Raw genomic sequence first — 13025 nt, forward strand, 5'->3', positions numbered from 1 at the left:
CATTGCAGGGGTTCCAATAAAATATAGGCTCTAAAATATCAAACTGATTTAAACCACAAGCATTCAACCAATCAAGACAACTATCAGTGTGTGCTGTGAACTTTAAGATCTTTGAATCTTCTGCCACAGTGCATTCTGAACAAAAGTAACAGCATCACATCTTTACTTGTAAACCACTACAAACGAAAAGAAAATGTAAATCTCTGCAAAACAAGATTTTATTACATAGTGTAGTAGGAGACAGTTTATCAGTTGCCATACTGAGCAGGAAGAAAAACCCTCAGACTAACAATTGCTTTCCCAATGTTTTCTCCCTGCAGCATCCCCATGAAGGCAGCTGGCATGTTCTCAAATCCAACAGTCACATGCTCTCTACACTTCAGCTTTCCCTGCAGAAGAACACAAACAGTCCACAACACACGAATTCATGCTGACCTCAAAGACTTATTATAATCTAATGCCCATTCAAAGATTTTGAAGAACTATGACTTGCCTCCTGCAGCCAAATCAACATCCTTCTCTGAGACTCCTCATTCTTATGCTCCCATCTTCCCACCAGGAAACCCTCCATCCGCAACTGCTTAAAGATCATAGGCAGGTGTGGATATGGACCTGTGAGAAGCACACACACATTCAATTCACCATTTGTGATATGCTAGAGAATATATGGCAAACGTAAGTGGACACAAAATGTAAGTGAATCACAACCAAGCAAATTGTTGCTGAAAACTTTGCTGAAGCGCAACATTTTGTAGAATTTCCTTCATCACCGGAAAGAAGAAGCACAAACCCTGTTCCAGCATGACACTCTGCACAAAGCAAGCTCAAATAATACACAGTCAGCCCAAGTTTGGAGTAGAAGAGCTTGAGTGATCTGCACAGAGCCCTGACCACAACTCCAATGAATCACTTCAGACCTCAAATCAGCAAGTCCCTCATTAATAAGCAACAAATTATTAACACAAATCTTCTTCAGAATATACGGACAATCCTTCCCAGAACAATGAAAGGTATTATAACTCTGTTAATGACCATGGTTTTGAATTTGGCACATTTGGTCTAGTAGGATGATCACATGCCATAGAGAATCTGCATTAAAATTTGTTCAGTAGTTCATTAATTCATACTTAATAAAAAGAACTGTTCAACCTTTGATTGAAAAAATTCCCATGCATATGGAGACACACTGAGTGCCTGAACTCGCTCTCTCACATGTTCACCATTTACTGTTCTACACAACACTATATTGGGCCAACAGAGAAAAAAAAAAAAGACTGAACTCAAACAACCCTCAACACTCCAGAAAACCGTTATCGCGACTTCACATTATATAAATCTGAATGTAACATATATCCTGTTAACTAAAATAAATAAATATGACCATTACAATATACCAGTAACAAAACCTGTTGGCTGTAGGAGTCTTTGGATTATTGATTTACATTTATATAGCAGATTTTTCAGCTCTGGTATCTATCCTAACAAATAAATACAGTTCATCGTTTAATGTAGACTGACCTGTTTGAGGTTCTATATCGTTGTAAAGAGAAATTCCTCCACAAACAGCGATCCTTCCAAACTGCTTCATCTGGGAGAGAGCAACGCTGGAGAAATGACCACCAACCTGTTAAAATACATCCAGGCTGTCTTTTACAGCATCAACAAACTCATATCATCAGTTTATTTCTATTTTATAAATGAGGTACTTAACATAACTTGCTTATAGAGCAGAAAAAAAAACTTACGTTCTCAAAGAAGCACTCATATCCATCTGGCGAGGCCTGGTTTAGAGCTTCCTCCAGCGAGGGAACAGTTTTGTAGTTAAAAGCATAGTCAAAGCCCAGTTCTTTCAGATAGGCCACTTTAGCATCGCTCCCTGCTGAACCCACCACCTTACAGCCTTTCAGTTTAGCGATCTGACCCACGACGCTTCCTACAGCACCAGCCGCCGCGTTCACCAGGAGCGTCTCCCCCTGTTTAACGTCCAACACCTCTTCTAAACCATATAGAGCAGTCAGCCTGTGGCAAGAAAAAAAACGAAGGCACATGTGATCTTAACAACAGTAACAAATAGTAAACTGAAAATGAATTGCAGTGAAAATGGATTGTATTGAAAATGGAAATACATATGCTTAAAGCAGCAAGCCCTGCAAACCAGAAAAGCAGCGCCATTAAAAACAACAAAAATAAATAAATCACAAAGAATGGCTAAAAGCATTTAAGCTTCCCTTAAGACAATTCAAAACAAGCGGCATGATTCATAAATATTTAATAATTGCAAGTTTTCCAGTGAACCCCAAAGCTGCCAGTCATGATGCAGCCAGCAGCAAATTATAAAACATCTGTTTCTTCGGAATGAGGCGCGATCACTCACAGCACACATCAGTCTCGAAAGGAAGAGAGTATCTCTAATTGGTCATCACAGGTAATGCTGATGACATTAAACAAATGCAAACATTTTAATACATACGTGTAATTTTTCACCTTTATCCTTAATGTTTATTTGAATTCCATATGATTTATCAAGAATCATATTACAAATGTGTACCCTGGCATGCCGATGCCTCCAAGAGCAAGAGAAAGAGGAACATTCTCAGGCCAGTCGCTCAGGATCTGGGAGAATCCTGTTCCGTTCGATACCGTGTGCGTCCTCCATCCGCATCTACCGACCACATGACTGCCCTCAGGAAACGCTGGGTTTTTACTCTGAATTACTCTAAAGAGAAAACATGAGGTGACGAATAAGGTAAAGAAGGGATGAACAGAAATGGCAGAATAAAGGCATAAACCGTTTCAATAATGTACAATAAAGAACAGAGTTTGTCTTTCTTACTTGGCCACCTGAGTTCCTATCATCACATCTCCTGGCTTCATTCGTTTTCTACTGAATGGCCTGAAATTTCAATCAAAATTAATACAACTGTTTTCTGTAAAAAAAAATATGATTACTCTGCAAACAGATGGTAGCAAAAAAACATTCATGTTCATATCCAATGTGTGAACTATGAAACAATAATATACTGTAATAGATATATATATATAAAAAAAAATTTAACACCATCCAGATTCTGTAAACAATTCTGTAAACAAATCTGTAAAACAAATATGGAGCAGAATTTTATTCTAAAAATATCATGACAGTATGCCCAATCTCAGGTCTTAATGCAAAAACTATGAACAGCAATGTCCAGTATTTACAGAGTTAAAAAAAAGCAACACTTTCACTGACCTCAAATCAGACCTAAGAACAAACAGATGGATGCTTACCGCATGTAGGGATCCACACTTAGAAAAACTGCTTCCACAAGCATTTCTGCAACAATTATTCATAATGAGCAAAAAAACAATACAAGCATCAGTCGGAGAGAAATAAAAATAACGCCTTTATACACAAACCTCCATCTTTCGGCTCAGACAGCTGCTCCAGCTTCAGCTCAAAATCACTGTCTTTAGGAAAACCCTCAAAGTGTTGCTTCAGGATCCATACTTTGGCTTGGACCATGATTCCTTGCAGTAGGTACTGTACTGTAAACTTAGCTATGTATCTTGAATTGCAGAATGCAGACAGAATTTTAAAAAAAGTTAGTATAATTTTACATACTGAGATTTATTATACCAGACTTCAAACTCAAATCCCACTTTTAGCCCCAAGGTAATATCATACTGCTATTATAACTGACACCGTTTGACTCTGTGGGCACAATATCTACACGTCATCCCTGAAACAATGCCACATCCCTGCCTACAGGCTGTTTGAAGACTCTGCATGTTTGAAAATACATATCTGTTTGAGCAACTGCTCTGAAGATGAACAAAAGCACATGTAGGTTTCATCCCACTGATGCACACCTTCACTGAATTCTGAGTTCCCCCAGCACAGAACATAAACCCAAACAATAAATGATGCCATAAATCTTCCTCAGGCAAATGTAAATAAGAACAGAATGTAGTAATTTTACTTACTTAATACTTTATTTTCACACTTTATTATTCTGTATCCTGTCTGTATTTTTTGTTCATTAAATGTTGACCATGTTTGGCCTTCTACTTACACCCAGTATTTCATTCTGGACCCCTTCTACTTTTAGATTAACACCAGTGATTTATGCAGTACCTTGAGATTTAATATTATACTAAAGTGTAATTGATTGGAAAGATAATTACATCTGTGCTGTTGCCTACAAAACTCATTCATGTGGGAAAACTGCACATGTAAAGTAATTGTTTTATTTGTTGTTGTTGTTTTTTTTTATATCAGATTTAAAATGTTGGGAGTTTTTTTGGGGGAAAAATAATGAATCTAGTCCTCCCATAAATAAATACATACAACAACAACAACAACAACAAAAATAATAATAATAATAATAATAATAATAATAAATTCTTCAATTCTAGATTATTCTGATATTAAACTGAAGACCCTAACCTAAAACCTTTTGTTGTCGATTCCACAAAATAAAAATAAATTGTTTCATGTTCATTCACTGTAGTAAATATAAAAAGGCATGAAATTCGTTGTGAAATAAAACTTTCTCCTGCCACACAAACATCAGCAGACTGAAACTAAAACATAAGAAAACAAGTTCCCATAATTATCCCACTATTTCTGGAATTAAACAGCAGAATATCAGTGCAGCTCGAACTAAAACCGAAAGTAAAATCTATTTCCACGCCATCATACCAAATTATACAAAACGTATTTTATTTAAATAATTTTATAAATAGTTTATAAAGTCTAAATATTATCTCTATATATGTATAATTCTTGTTCTCACTTCGTGCTCTGGCTCTCCCCGCAACTCTGCGCTCGTGAACCGGACGTGTGAGGGCGGGCCTTCGGCGTGATTCCTTCCTTTTCATAGGTTGACGCTTCATCGCCTGGATTTTGATTGGCTGTTAGAGGTGCAAAAAAAATACATATTTTTATTTTAAGTAACCGTAATTGTAAATCGCATATTTATATGTCTTTCATTAAAAAAATGACCATTTTTGAAATGTAATATTTATTTAATACTTTTTAATATAAATAAACCGCCCACTCGCAAGAAATGACGTAGGCGTGCGCGCGCCCGTCCTGTCGGTTTTTGAAAAGGCTTCGCGAGACGCTGATGCACGCGCGGTCCCTGAGGTGTTAGCCACACTGCTAACGGTTTGCGACAAACGGAGACAAACTGGCCACAATTACAGCATTATAAACAGGTAAAATATATCTATATATATATATATATATATAATATATTAAATATATATCAATGTATATATACATAATTATCCAGCTGGTGTGTATTTATTTACTGTCTTTTTCGCTTTAGCTAGTCCGCTAGCTCGAGCTAACTCTTACCCTAGTTCGGGTATTTTATAAAAAAGTTATTTACTGATTAGTAAGTTATCATTTTATTAGGGGACATGAGTTATTGGTTATTATATCACACAGTACCATAGAGTATGTAATAAGTCTCTAACTGACTGCAGCAACTCAAATCACAGGATTGTATTAATCCTCTGGATCTAATGTTGTGCTTCGTTTTCTAACAGATCATTCATAAGTATATGCATTAATAATATGATCATTATAATCAGGTGTGGGGCAAGTTTGCGTTGAAAATTGACTATAAATGTTACTGTGGTAAATTTTGTGTAAGGACACGTTTATGTGACTTTTATGAGAAGAGTTTCTTGAATTCAGGAGCATGCACTGTCTCTATATTTATCTATCTGCCTGCCTGTCTGCCTGCCTGTCTGTCTGTCTGTCTGCCTGCCTGCCTGTCTAATCCACCCATCCACTTAATGTCCCTTAATGATTCCACTTCTGTTGCTCTTTCTACCAGCAGCCATCTGTGTCATGTTTTTATTTCTCATGTAATGTGAATTGTGGTCTTCTGAAGCCTGGTATCATACTGGGGTAACTAGATCATTAAATTGGTATAGATGTCTATAGACACATTACTTGTGTACTGATTCTTGTACACACACAATCTTATTAGTCAATAGTCTACTAGCAATTAAACTGTACATACACAATTGGTAACCAGTATTGATGGACACCTTTGATTTTGCTTAAAGCACAGTTTTTAACCTAATAAATAAATAATTATAAATAATAAAAATTTATATATATACATACATATACATACATTGTGTGTGTGTGTGTGTGTGTGTGTATATATATATATATATATATATATATATATATATATATATATATATATATATATATATATATATATATATATATATGTATGTGCGTGTGCCCAAATATAAAAAAAAATATTATAATAATATTTTTGAAAATATTAATATTATTATTATTATTATGACAACAAATAGCTAAATAATAATAAAAAAATATTTGGCCATGTGTGCATAAAAAAAAAATATATATATATATATATATATTTTTTTTTTTTTTTTTTTTGTTTGTCTGTTTTTTGTTTTTTTATGCGCGTATGCCCAAATATTTTTGAAAATTATTTAGCTATTTGTTGTCGTCATAATAATAATAATATTAATGCAAATTTTGTTTGTCATTCCACAGGCTTTTGTACTATAGCAATACTGAAGAAAAAAATCAAGCATCTGTAACAGTTCTCTTATTTTATTTTGCATGACATGCTTTCACTTGCTCTCCATTAACTTCTTCCACAATTTTGTTCAAAGGCCAATTAACAACCAGATGCATCTTTCAAAAAAAGGAGCAGTTTTGTTTTGTTAATTCCTTTATTTCTTTGGTCCATAGGTACAATATATCTGACTTTTTTAATTTCATAATTTACTGCAGGTAAAAAAAAAGTGTAAGCTTGTTTGGGGGCTCCACTTTTAATCAATCATGCTTGATGGGGAGCGGTTCATTGAGGCGCTGTCACGGTTGGGTTATCCAAATGCATCTGCACTTAAAAGTTCAGAATTTGATTGGTTGTTTGAAGCTGCACCGGACAACCTGCATCTTTTGCGTGTCTTTTGTCACCGTCTGAACCGCAAGAATGCTCTCACACCAGAAGAAGTGCAAGCCTTTCTGGTGTTACGTGAATCTGGAAAGCCCATCTTGGATGAAGCAACACTTGGTGATCTCTTAAAAACATGTGGAACTAGCGATGCGGGTGGATCGCTATCCTCTCTTTGTGGAGAGGAGGATGTTTCAGTGGAAGATTTAGAGGCTGAACTCCAGGCCCTTCGGAAAGAGAAGCAGCTGAAGTTGCGAAGGCTAAAAAAGTTGCAGGTGTTGGCTGCCAGCCGGGGTGCTGACTCGTCTGCTTGTCTTGGGCTACTCCAGAAAGGTAGCAGCGCAATGAAAGATGCCAGCTCTGCTCTCGCCGTTGAAAATGCAGCAACGAATGCTGCCTTGGAAGGTCTTGTGAAGGAGACGCAGAAGCTTGCTGGTTTCTTAAATACCGAGGTCTTTTCAGTAGAACAAAATAATGAAACCTCTGCACCTCCCACTACTCAGTCAGTGCTGGTCTCTCAGCTTCGTCTGGAACCCTACCTCCACCAAGAGGAACAAAACACCAAAGCTTTAGCCACCTACACCCAGCGTCAGTTCTTCCAGGGCATCTCAGACTTGGTAGAGACCTCAACAGCCAAACGCTTCCAGCTGACCGAGCTGAGCAGCTGCAGTGAGAGTGAGGAAGAGGATAATGAGAAGCTTGTGGAGAGCAGGAGGAAGGAGATGGCCCAGTTGCAGTGGGCTCACATTGTAGCACAGCACCAGTTGCTAAAGGAGCAGGCAGAGGAGCATGGAGATCAAGCATTGAGAAACTGGCTCACTGAGAAGCTCAGCAGCCAAACGCAGGTAAATGTACACACTAAAGAATTTTTATTTCGATGTTTTTATGATTCCTCTTCAAAGATTTCATGTAGGAACATCTTAAAATGAAAACGCATGCATCAAAATTTACTGTGGCCCAATCATGACTGATTTTTATGCCCTAAAGCATGAGAATAAACAATATGATGAATAAAAATATTCCTAAATGAAACGTTACCTGGGCTGCTTACAAAATGTAGCTAAATACGTTACAAGAATTGCTACTTTCATATTTGTTCTCCTTAAAAAAAGAATGTTTTTATGTGCTTTTCACTTTTTACTTATGCTGTAATGCTAAAAGTAATTTTTTTAATACACTTTCAAAGAAATGTAGCAGGCCCTATCATAAACACTAATGATTGCAAAAGCATATATACATTTAGTTGACTAATATCTATACAAGCATGTTGTTTAGTGCAGCATTATTGATTCCTGCACTGTAATATTTTTCCATCTTTTGTATTTTTCATTGTTTCTCTTTTTCTCTCCCCTTTCTAGCCAATGAGCTCTCTGCAAGCCTCCAGACGTGAACCTGCTCTGCACTCTGAACTGCTCTCTGTTCAGTCTGATCTCAATGTTCTGATGCAAGAACCTGTCCGATCTGCTCTGCGTGACAGTGCGCGCCTGCTGAACGTGCCTGTGGTGCGCGGTGACCTGGCGCTTCAAATAGCCAGACAGAACTATTACACAGCCAGGCAGACTGAGGTCAGGGACCAGCTCCTCAGACAGAAGGCATCGTTTGAGGTGCTGCGGCTGGCGCAGGACACTGAGCTCAAGAGGGGGCAAAAGACTGTGACTCAACTCGACGAGGTCATCAACAGGCTCGAGGGGGCATCTCGGAGTGCAGCTCAGAGAGGGAACATGATGACCCAGCCTGAGCTGACCCAATCACCCTGCCTAGGGCTCAACACAAAACTGCAGGTTATCAGCTCTAAAGATGTTGCTTTTAGCAGGTGAGGATAAATGAATAAAGACTGAAACTGTGTTTGCTAATTGCTGTGCTATAGATTAAACAAATTACCTTTTTGACCTGGACATCATCTAATGCAGTGGTCCCCAACCCCTGGGCGGTCAGCGGGTCAATTGGTACCGGGCCACACAGAAAGAATGCATAACTTACATTATTTTCGTTGTATTTATAATCTGATTCTGAACAATGTTTTATTTTGGAAACTTACCGGATTCTTTCTGCCACATCTGTCTATGACTCACTCTTGATGCATGTCAAGATGCTTGCCTTGGTCACATGTCTTACCTCCATCTGCTACCTTCTAAAAGGGGCTGTTCCGGCCAGTAACACAATACATTACCGCTAAATTAAAACCCCCAAGCTAGCACAATGAACAAAAACCCCACATTGGATTCACATTTATTATAATATTTAGAAAGTACCTGTTGTATCGTTTGATTTTGTTGTATTTATCTGCCACACCTTAAAGGCCGGTCCTATATTGTCTGACATTAAACCGGTCCGTTGTGCAAAAAAGGTTGGGGACCGCTGATCTAACTTTTTCATTCTCATTGTACCTATGCTCTTTTCAGCGATTCACAATTAAATTACATACTAGCTTCTAATTACTGTGTGTGTGTCTCAGACTTTTGCACATGCTGGAACTGGGTGATCTCTCTCAGTGTAAGGATCCTCTCCTGACATATGGGAGGTTGGAAGCTAAGGCATCCAGCTTACAAAAAGAGCTTGCATCTGTTCAGGATGCTCTGGGACGGGCAGCTCAGGAGCAGGGCTACTGCAGTGTGCGGTTAGAGCGTGACCGTGACGCTCTGGAGCGCTCTACCTACTCAGATATTGTGCAGCCGCTCCTGAGGCCGCAGGTACGTGCTATAGCCACACCTGCTCCGGAGCTCTGCCCTAACGCACAGGTATGTTTTCCTCACACCTTTAAATTCCTCAACATCATCGCCGTTTTCCATTCTGAGAGCTCGTGGGTAGCGTGAGATGGTTTTATTATCCGCTTGCATATCTGGTGGCGGTACTGCATGACTTTTCTTGGGTGCTTTTACATTCTGGGGTCCGGAGTGTTCTCGGCCTCTCCCACTAAATTCTCTTGGTGTAATATATTGTTGGGAATCAGCTGGGAATTATCTTGGATAACGAAACATATAATTCCTTATCTGATTTTTGTTTTCTTTAAATTGCATGTATGAACATTTTATGCAAAAAAAGACCTGTAAAACAAAAACCCTATTAAAGTGTAGTTTTGTAACTTTGGCTTTTTTTGCGCAAAAAACCCCAACTCATATCTGCACAAACTGTAGCACTGATGTATTGTCTAATTTCTTATTAAAATAAAACTGTTTATTCAATTGTTTTTGTATATAGGAAGTATCTGTTGTTCTGAGTGAGCTGGAGGAAAAGCAGAAGACCCTGTACAAGCTTTTGCAGGACATTGTAGGAGACTTGAGAACCAAAAGGGCTCGACTAGAGCAGAGTGCCATCCTCAGACGAGAGAGAGAACTGTATGTGTACTTTCATCTGGACCCCACGCTGCTCAACAAGGTTGTTAATGAAATGGAGAGCAGAGCGGGTGTTAAGTAGACCGAGGAGCAGAATGTACTTCTGACCACAAAGGAACAGAGCTCTGAAGCTGAAGCCACGAAAGATGAGATGCAGTTTTGACTGAGTGCTCAAGTTTGTCCTGTGCCTTTTCTGGATTCTGGACTGCCTTTACTGCAGAGCTACTCAAAATATCAATGACCTATGACTGTAATGTAATACTTTTGCTTGTACATCAAAGGTTGACACTTTTTTAACAACCTTGTTGATAAAATATGTGCCTTTTCTAAATGTGTGTTTGGTATGGTTTGAGTTCTTGTTATCTATTAGCACTAGTTACTATTAAAATATATACTCTGATTAAAATTTCAATTTGAATAGAAATGTTTTTGTTGAGTTTAAATCTGATCCTACAAAAATTATGTATTTGTTAAATTTCTTCATTTTATAAAAAAATCCTTATTTGATTTATCAGTAAATAATTATTCATGTAACTTATTAATGCACATAATTTAATTTAATAATTTAATTTAATTTAAGCCTACTCTAACTAAGAAATACATGCCTTTGTGTATGGTTTTAGGTCATTTGATGAGTAAGAACAGAGAAGTAGGTGAGATGGAGTGTCGTCCCTGTAGCACATTGACTGCAGGTTGTCTGTCTGCAGCTGCTCAGAGGGTCATGACTGCCTTGAGAGCTCAGTATGCAGGCAGAATAAGCAGGAGAGCACAAAGTGAGTCAGGCTTAGGAAGAAATGTAGAGGAATGTGAGTGTGTGTTTTGTATGATCAGATTTAGCTGTGGCACCAGTCTGATGATCTGTATTTAGTGATAGTAGCAGTAATTGTGAGTCTGATAAAAGGTGAAAACCTATTTGATCTTGTAACAAATATCACCATCCTTTTGGGAAATAAATTTATTTTTGGAACTAAAATTGCTTATGTATAGCTAAATAAAGAACGTGTGTGATAATGTGCCAGTCAATAAAATATCTAGAATTACCCAGACAGCCAACTCGACCTGAATTTATCAACTCTGCAGTTAATTAGGTTTACCTGATGTTGCTTTTTCACTGATGAACATTTCATAGCTGCTGTATACAATATAAAGTAAAGTTGCCTATTGCATATTTGCATTCCAACTAATGGGTTTTTGAATTACTTCCAAAATCTAGATGATTGTGATCTGAATTTTAAAATACTGTTTCGTTGTTCTAAAAAGAAGGTTGTATTTTGCTTGTTCAGCAGTAGACTTTCTCAGCACAGTCCCCAGGCTGTCCCAAAATCAGGGCACCTTCAACAAAACTGCAGTGCCACACACACAGACCAACATGTGAGTTCTTGAACAAGCTAATAAAAAAAAAGTCAGTTGTGACTGTCATTATTTTTAGATACTTTGTAGTAAAGATAAAAGACCGCCTAAGAGCTGCACTTGTCCTATATAGGGCTTATGTAAGCTATAACAGGGAAAGCATTGTAAATCTTCAGCCTGATCTTGTACAGAAGCACATCTATAACAATAAATCCAGAATAAGTAGTTCCCCAGCCCCCCTAAACATTTCACCTGTAAAAATCTGGCAAAGTGATTAAAAAGCATCTGTTTGTTTTTTCCAGACTTTACAAGGGAAGAGAGAGGCAATTATTAGAACACTCCCCATTCACAGAGAAGTTCCTCTGTCATCCTGACCTCCGGCAGTTACACAATCAAGATAACACATTTAATCAGTGCAGAGCAGATAACCGTGGTAATTGGAGGCAAAGGGATTGTGGAGATGATGTCAGTCTGTCAGGATTTAATTCTGGTAATAATATCCAAGGTCTCAGTAGAAGCCCTCCAGAGTTAGATCTACAGGGAGAAGAGCTTTTCCAAAGGAATGGCTTTGTTAGACGGGGAAGCCCACAGGCTGTCATGGAATTACCAGAGACATGTAGTGAGATCTTCAATAGGAGCAAAAGAATCCAGCTACTGGCTTGTAATGAAGAGGATTGTAAAGTAGAGGCAATAACTCACACCCCTGCTGTAAAGAGACAGCGGTTTGCTAATGTGCAAATACCCATCATCACGTGTTTGAAACAGTTTGAGGAAGACTATTCTGGGCAAAAGAACGAAGATGTGAGAACATATAAAAACCTTGATACGGTGCAGTTTTGCTGCTTTGAAGAGAAAACAAAAATAACCGAAGAAGTAGATCTGAATTCTTACGCAGAAACAAGCGAGAAGCTTAAATTTAATTCAGTTTTGTTTGAGGGAGTCTTTAAAGAAAGTGGTGACAAAGTATGTGAAACTGGACAGAAAGAAATAGAAGAATACTCAAGATCTAATTTGAAAGAGTCTTCAACATCCAGAAAAGAGAGTCAGAAAACTAGCCTTCTCTTGGATGACTCCTGTCATGATTCAGATACAAATAAAATACCAACTAATGAAGGTGATCTGTTTGTTCATCACAATTTGGTTTCGCTTAGTGACCGTGTTCAGTACACAAAGGACAGAGAAAACGAAGCTGCGGTGGAGACAGGTCCAGCCGAAACGAAACATGTCTGTCATGATGCTGGTAAGTGTAATAACTCTTGCACTGCCCAGTAGGTGGCGCTCAAACACTTTGCTTCCATGAGATCTCCAGAGCAGTGACACTTCAGTTAAACACTAGCGATTGAAAGATACACTATATTGCCAAAAGTCTGCGAACACCTGACCTTTCCTGCCATATGTGGTT

General features: G+C 38.1%; 3 protein-coding genes across 11 annotated transcripts in view; 2 read left to right on the plus strand and 1 right to left on the minus strand.

The window, feature by feature from the left end:
* Positions 1-200: 200 nt before the first annotated feature.
* LOC124387036 (prostaglandin reductase 1-like) lies at positions 201-4871 on the minus strand. The gene is made up of 9 exons (XM_046851134.1): positions 4776-4871; positions 3397-3545; positions 3268-3313; positions 2834-2893; positions 2549-2716; positions 1746-2019; positions 1519-1624; positions 494-612; positions 201-389 (listed from the first exon to the last, which is right to left on the minus strand). Exons 2-9 carry the CDS (start codon positions 3500-3502, stop codon positions 249-251), a joined length of 1020 nt encoding a protein of 339 aa, XP_046707090.1. The 5' UTR covers positions 3503-3545; positions 4776-4871; the 3' UTR covers positions 201-248.
* A 196-nt stretch (positions 4872-5067) lies between these two features.
* On the plus strand, positions 5068-10685 carry haus3 (HAUS augmin-like complex, subunit 3). Of its 3 annotated transcripts, none has more exons than XM_046851108.1 (5): positions 5068-5204; positions 6783-7786; positions 8300-8754; positions 9397-9679; positions 10140-10685. In XM_046851108.1, exons 2-5 carry the CDS (start codon positions 6827-6829, stop codon positions 10353-10355), a joined length of 1914 nt encoding a protein of 637 aa, XP_046707064.1. In that variant the 5' UTR covers positions 5068-5204; positions 6783-6826; the 3' UTR covers positions 10356-10685. The 3 variants fall into 3 exon arrangements, with proteins under 3 accessions (XP_046707064.1, XP_046707063.1, XP_046707065.1); XM_046851107.1 differs by having other exon boundaries at positions 5068-5199; positions 6779-7786; XM_046851109.1 differs by having other exon boundaries at positions 5068-5199; positions 6779-7786; positions 9397-9631.
* A 151-nt stretch (positions 10686-10836) lies between these two features.
* poln (polymerase (DNA directed) nu) overlaps positions 10837-13025 on the plus strand; it is a 46927-nt gene continuing 44738 nt past the window's right edge. For 6 of the 7 annotated variants that reach the window (XR_006926069.1, XM_046851095.1, XM_046851096.1 and 3 more), the window contains exons 1-3: positions 10837-11046; positions 11557-11644; positions 11926-12863. Coding sequence is in view for 6 of the 7 variants with exons in the window: in XM_046851095.1 (XP_046707051.1) it covers positions 10875-11046; positions 11557-11644; positions 11926-12863 (1198 nt within the window). In the remaining variant the exon portion in view is untranslated. The remainder of the gene's footprint in view (positions 11047-11556; positions 11645-11925; positions 12864-13025) is intronic. The other variant, XM_046851097.1, reaches the window with a different exon arrangement.

Source organism: Silurus meridionalis, chromosome 6, assembly GCF_014805685.1.
Source record: "Silurus meridionalis isolate SWU-2019-XX chromosome 6, ASM1480568v1, whole genome shotgun sequence".
Classification (NCBI taxonomy): Eukaryota; Metazoa; Chordata; class Actinopteri; order Siluriformes; family Siluridae; genus Silurus; species Silurus meridionalis.

Excerpts from the sequence above, each read along its gene's own strand:
- haus3 (XM_046851108.1), top strand. The coding sequence starts at position 6,827 with ATGCTTGATGGGGAGCGGTTCATTGAGGCGCTGTCACGGTTGGGTTAT. Across the intron at positions 7,787-8,299 it reads AGCTCAGCAGCCAAACGCAG|CCAATGAGCTCTCTGCAAGC; the intron begins GTAAATGTACAC and ends TCCCCTTTCTAG. Across the intron at positions 9,680-10,139 it reads AGCTCTGCCCTAACGCACAG|GAAGTATCTGTTGTTCTGAG; the intron begins GTATGTTTTCCT and ends TTTTGTATATAG.
- LOC124387036 (XM_046851134.1), bottom strand. The coding sequence starts at position 3,502 with ATGGTCCAAGCCAAAGTATGGATCCTGAAGCAACACTTTGAGGGTTTT. Across the intron at positions 2,894-3,267 it reads AGTGTGGATCCCTACATGCG|GCCATTCAGTAGAAAACGAA; the intron begins GTAAGCATCCAT and ends TTGAAATTTCAG. Across the intron at positions 2,020-2,548 it reads GGAGGCATCGGCATGCCAGG|GCTGACTGCTCTATATGGTT; the intron begins GTACACATTTGT and ends TTCTTGCCACAG.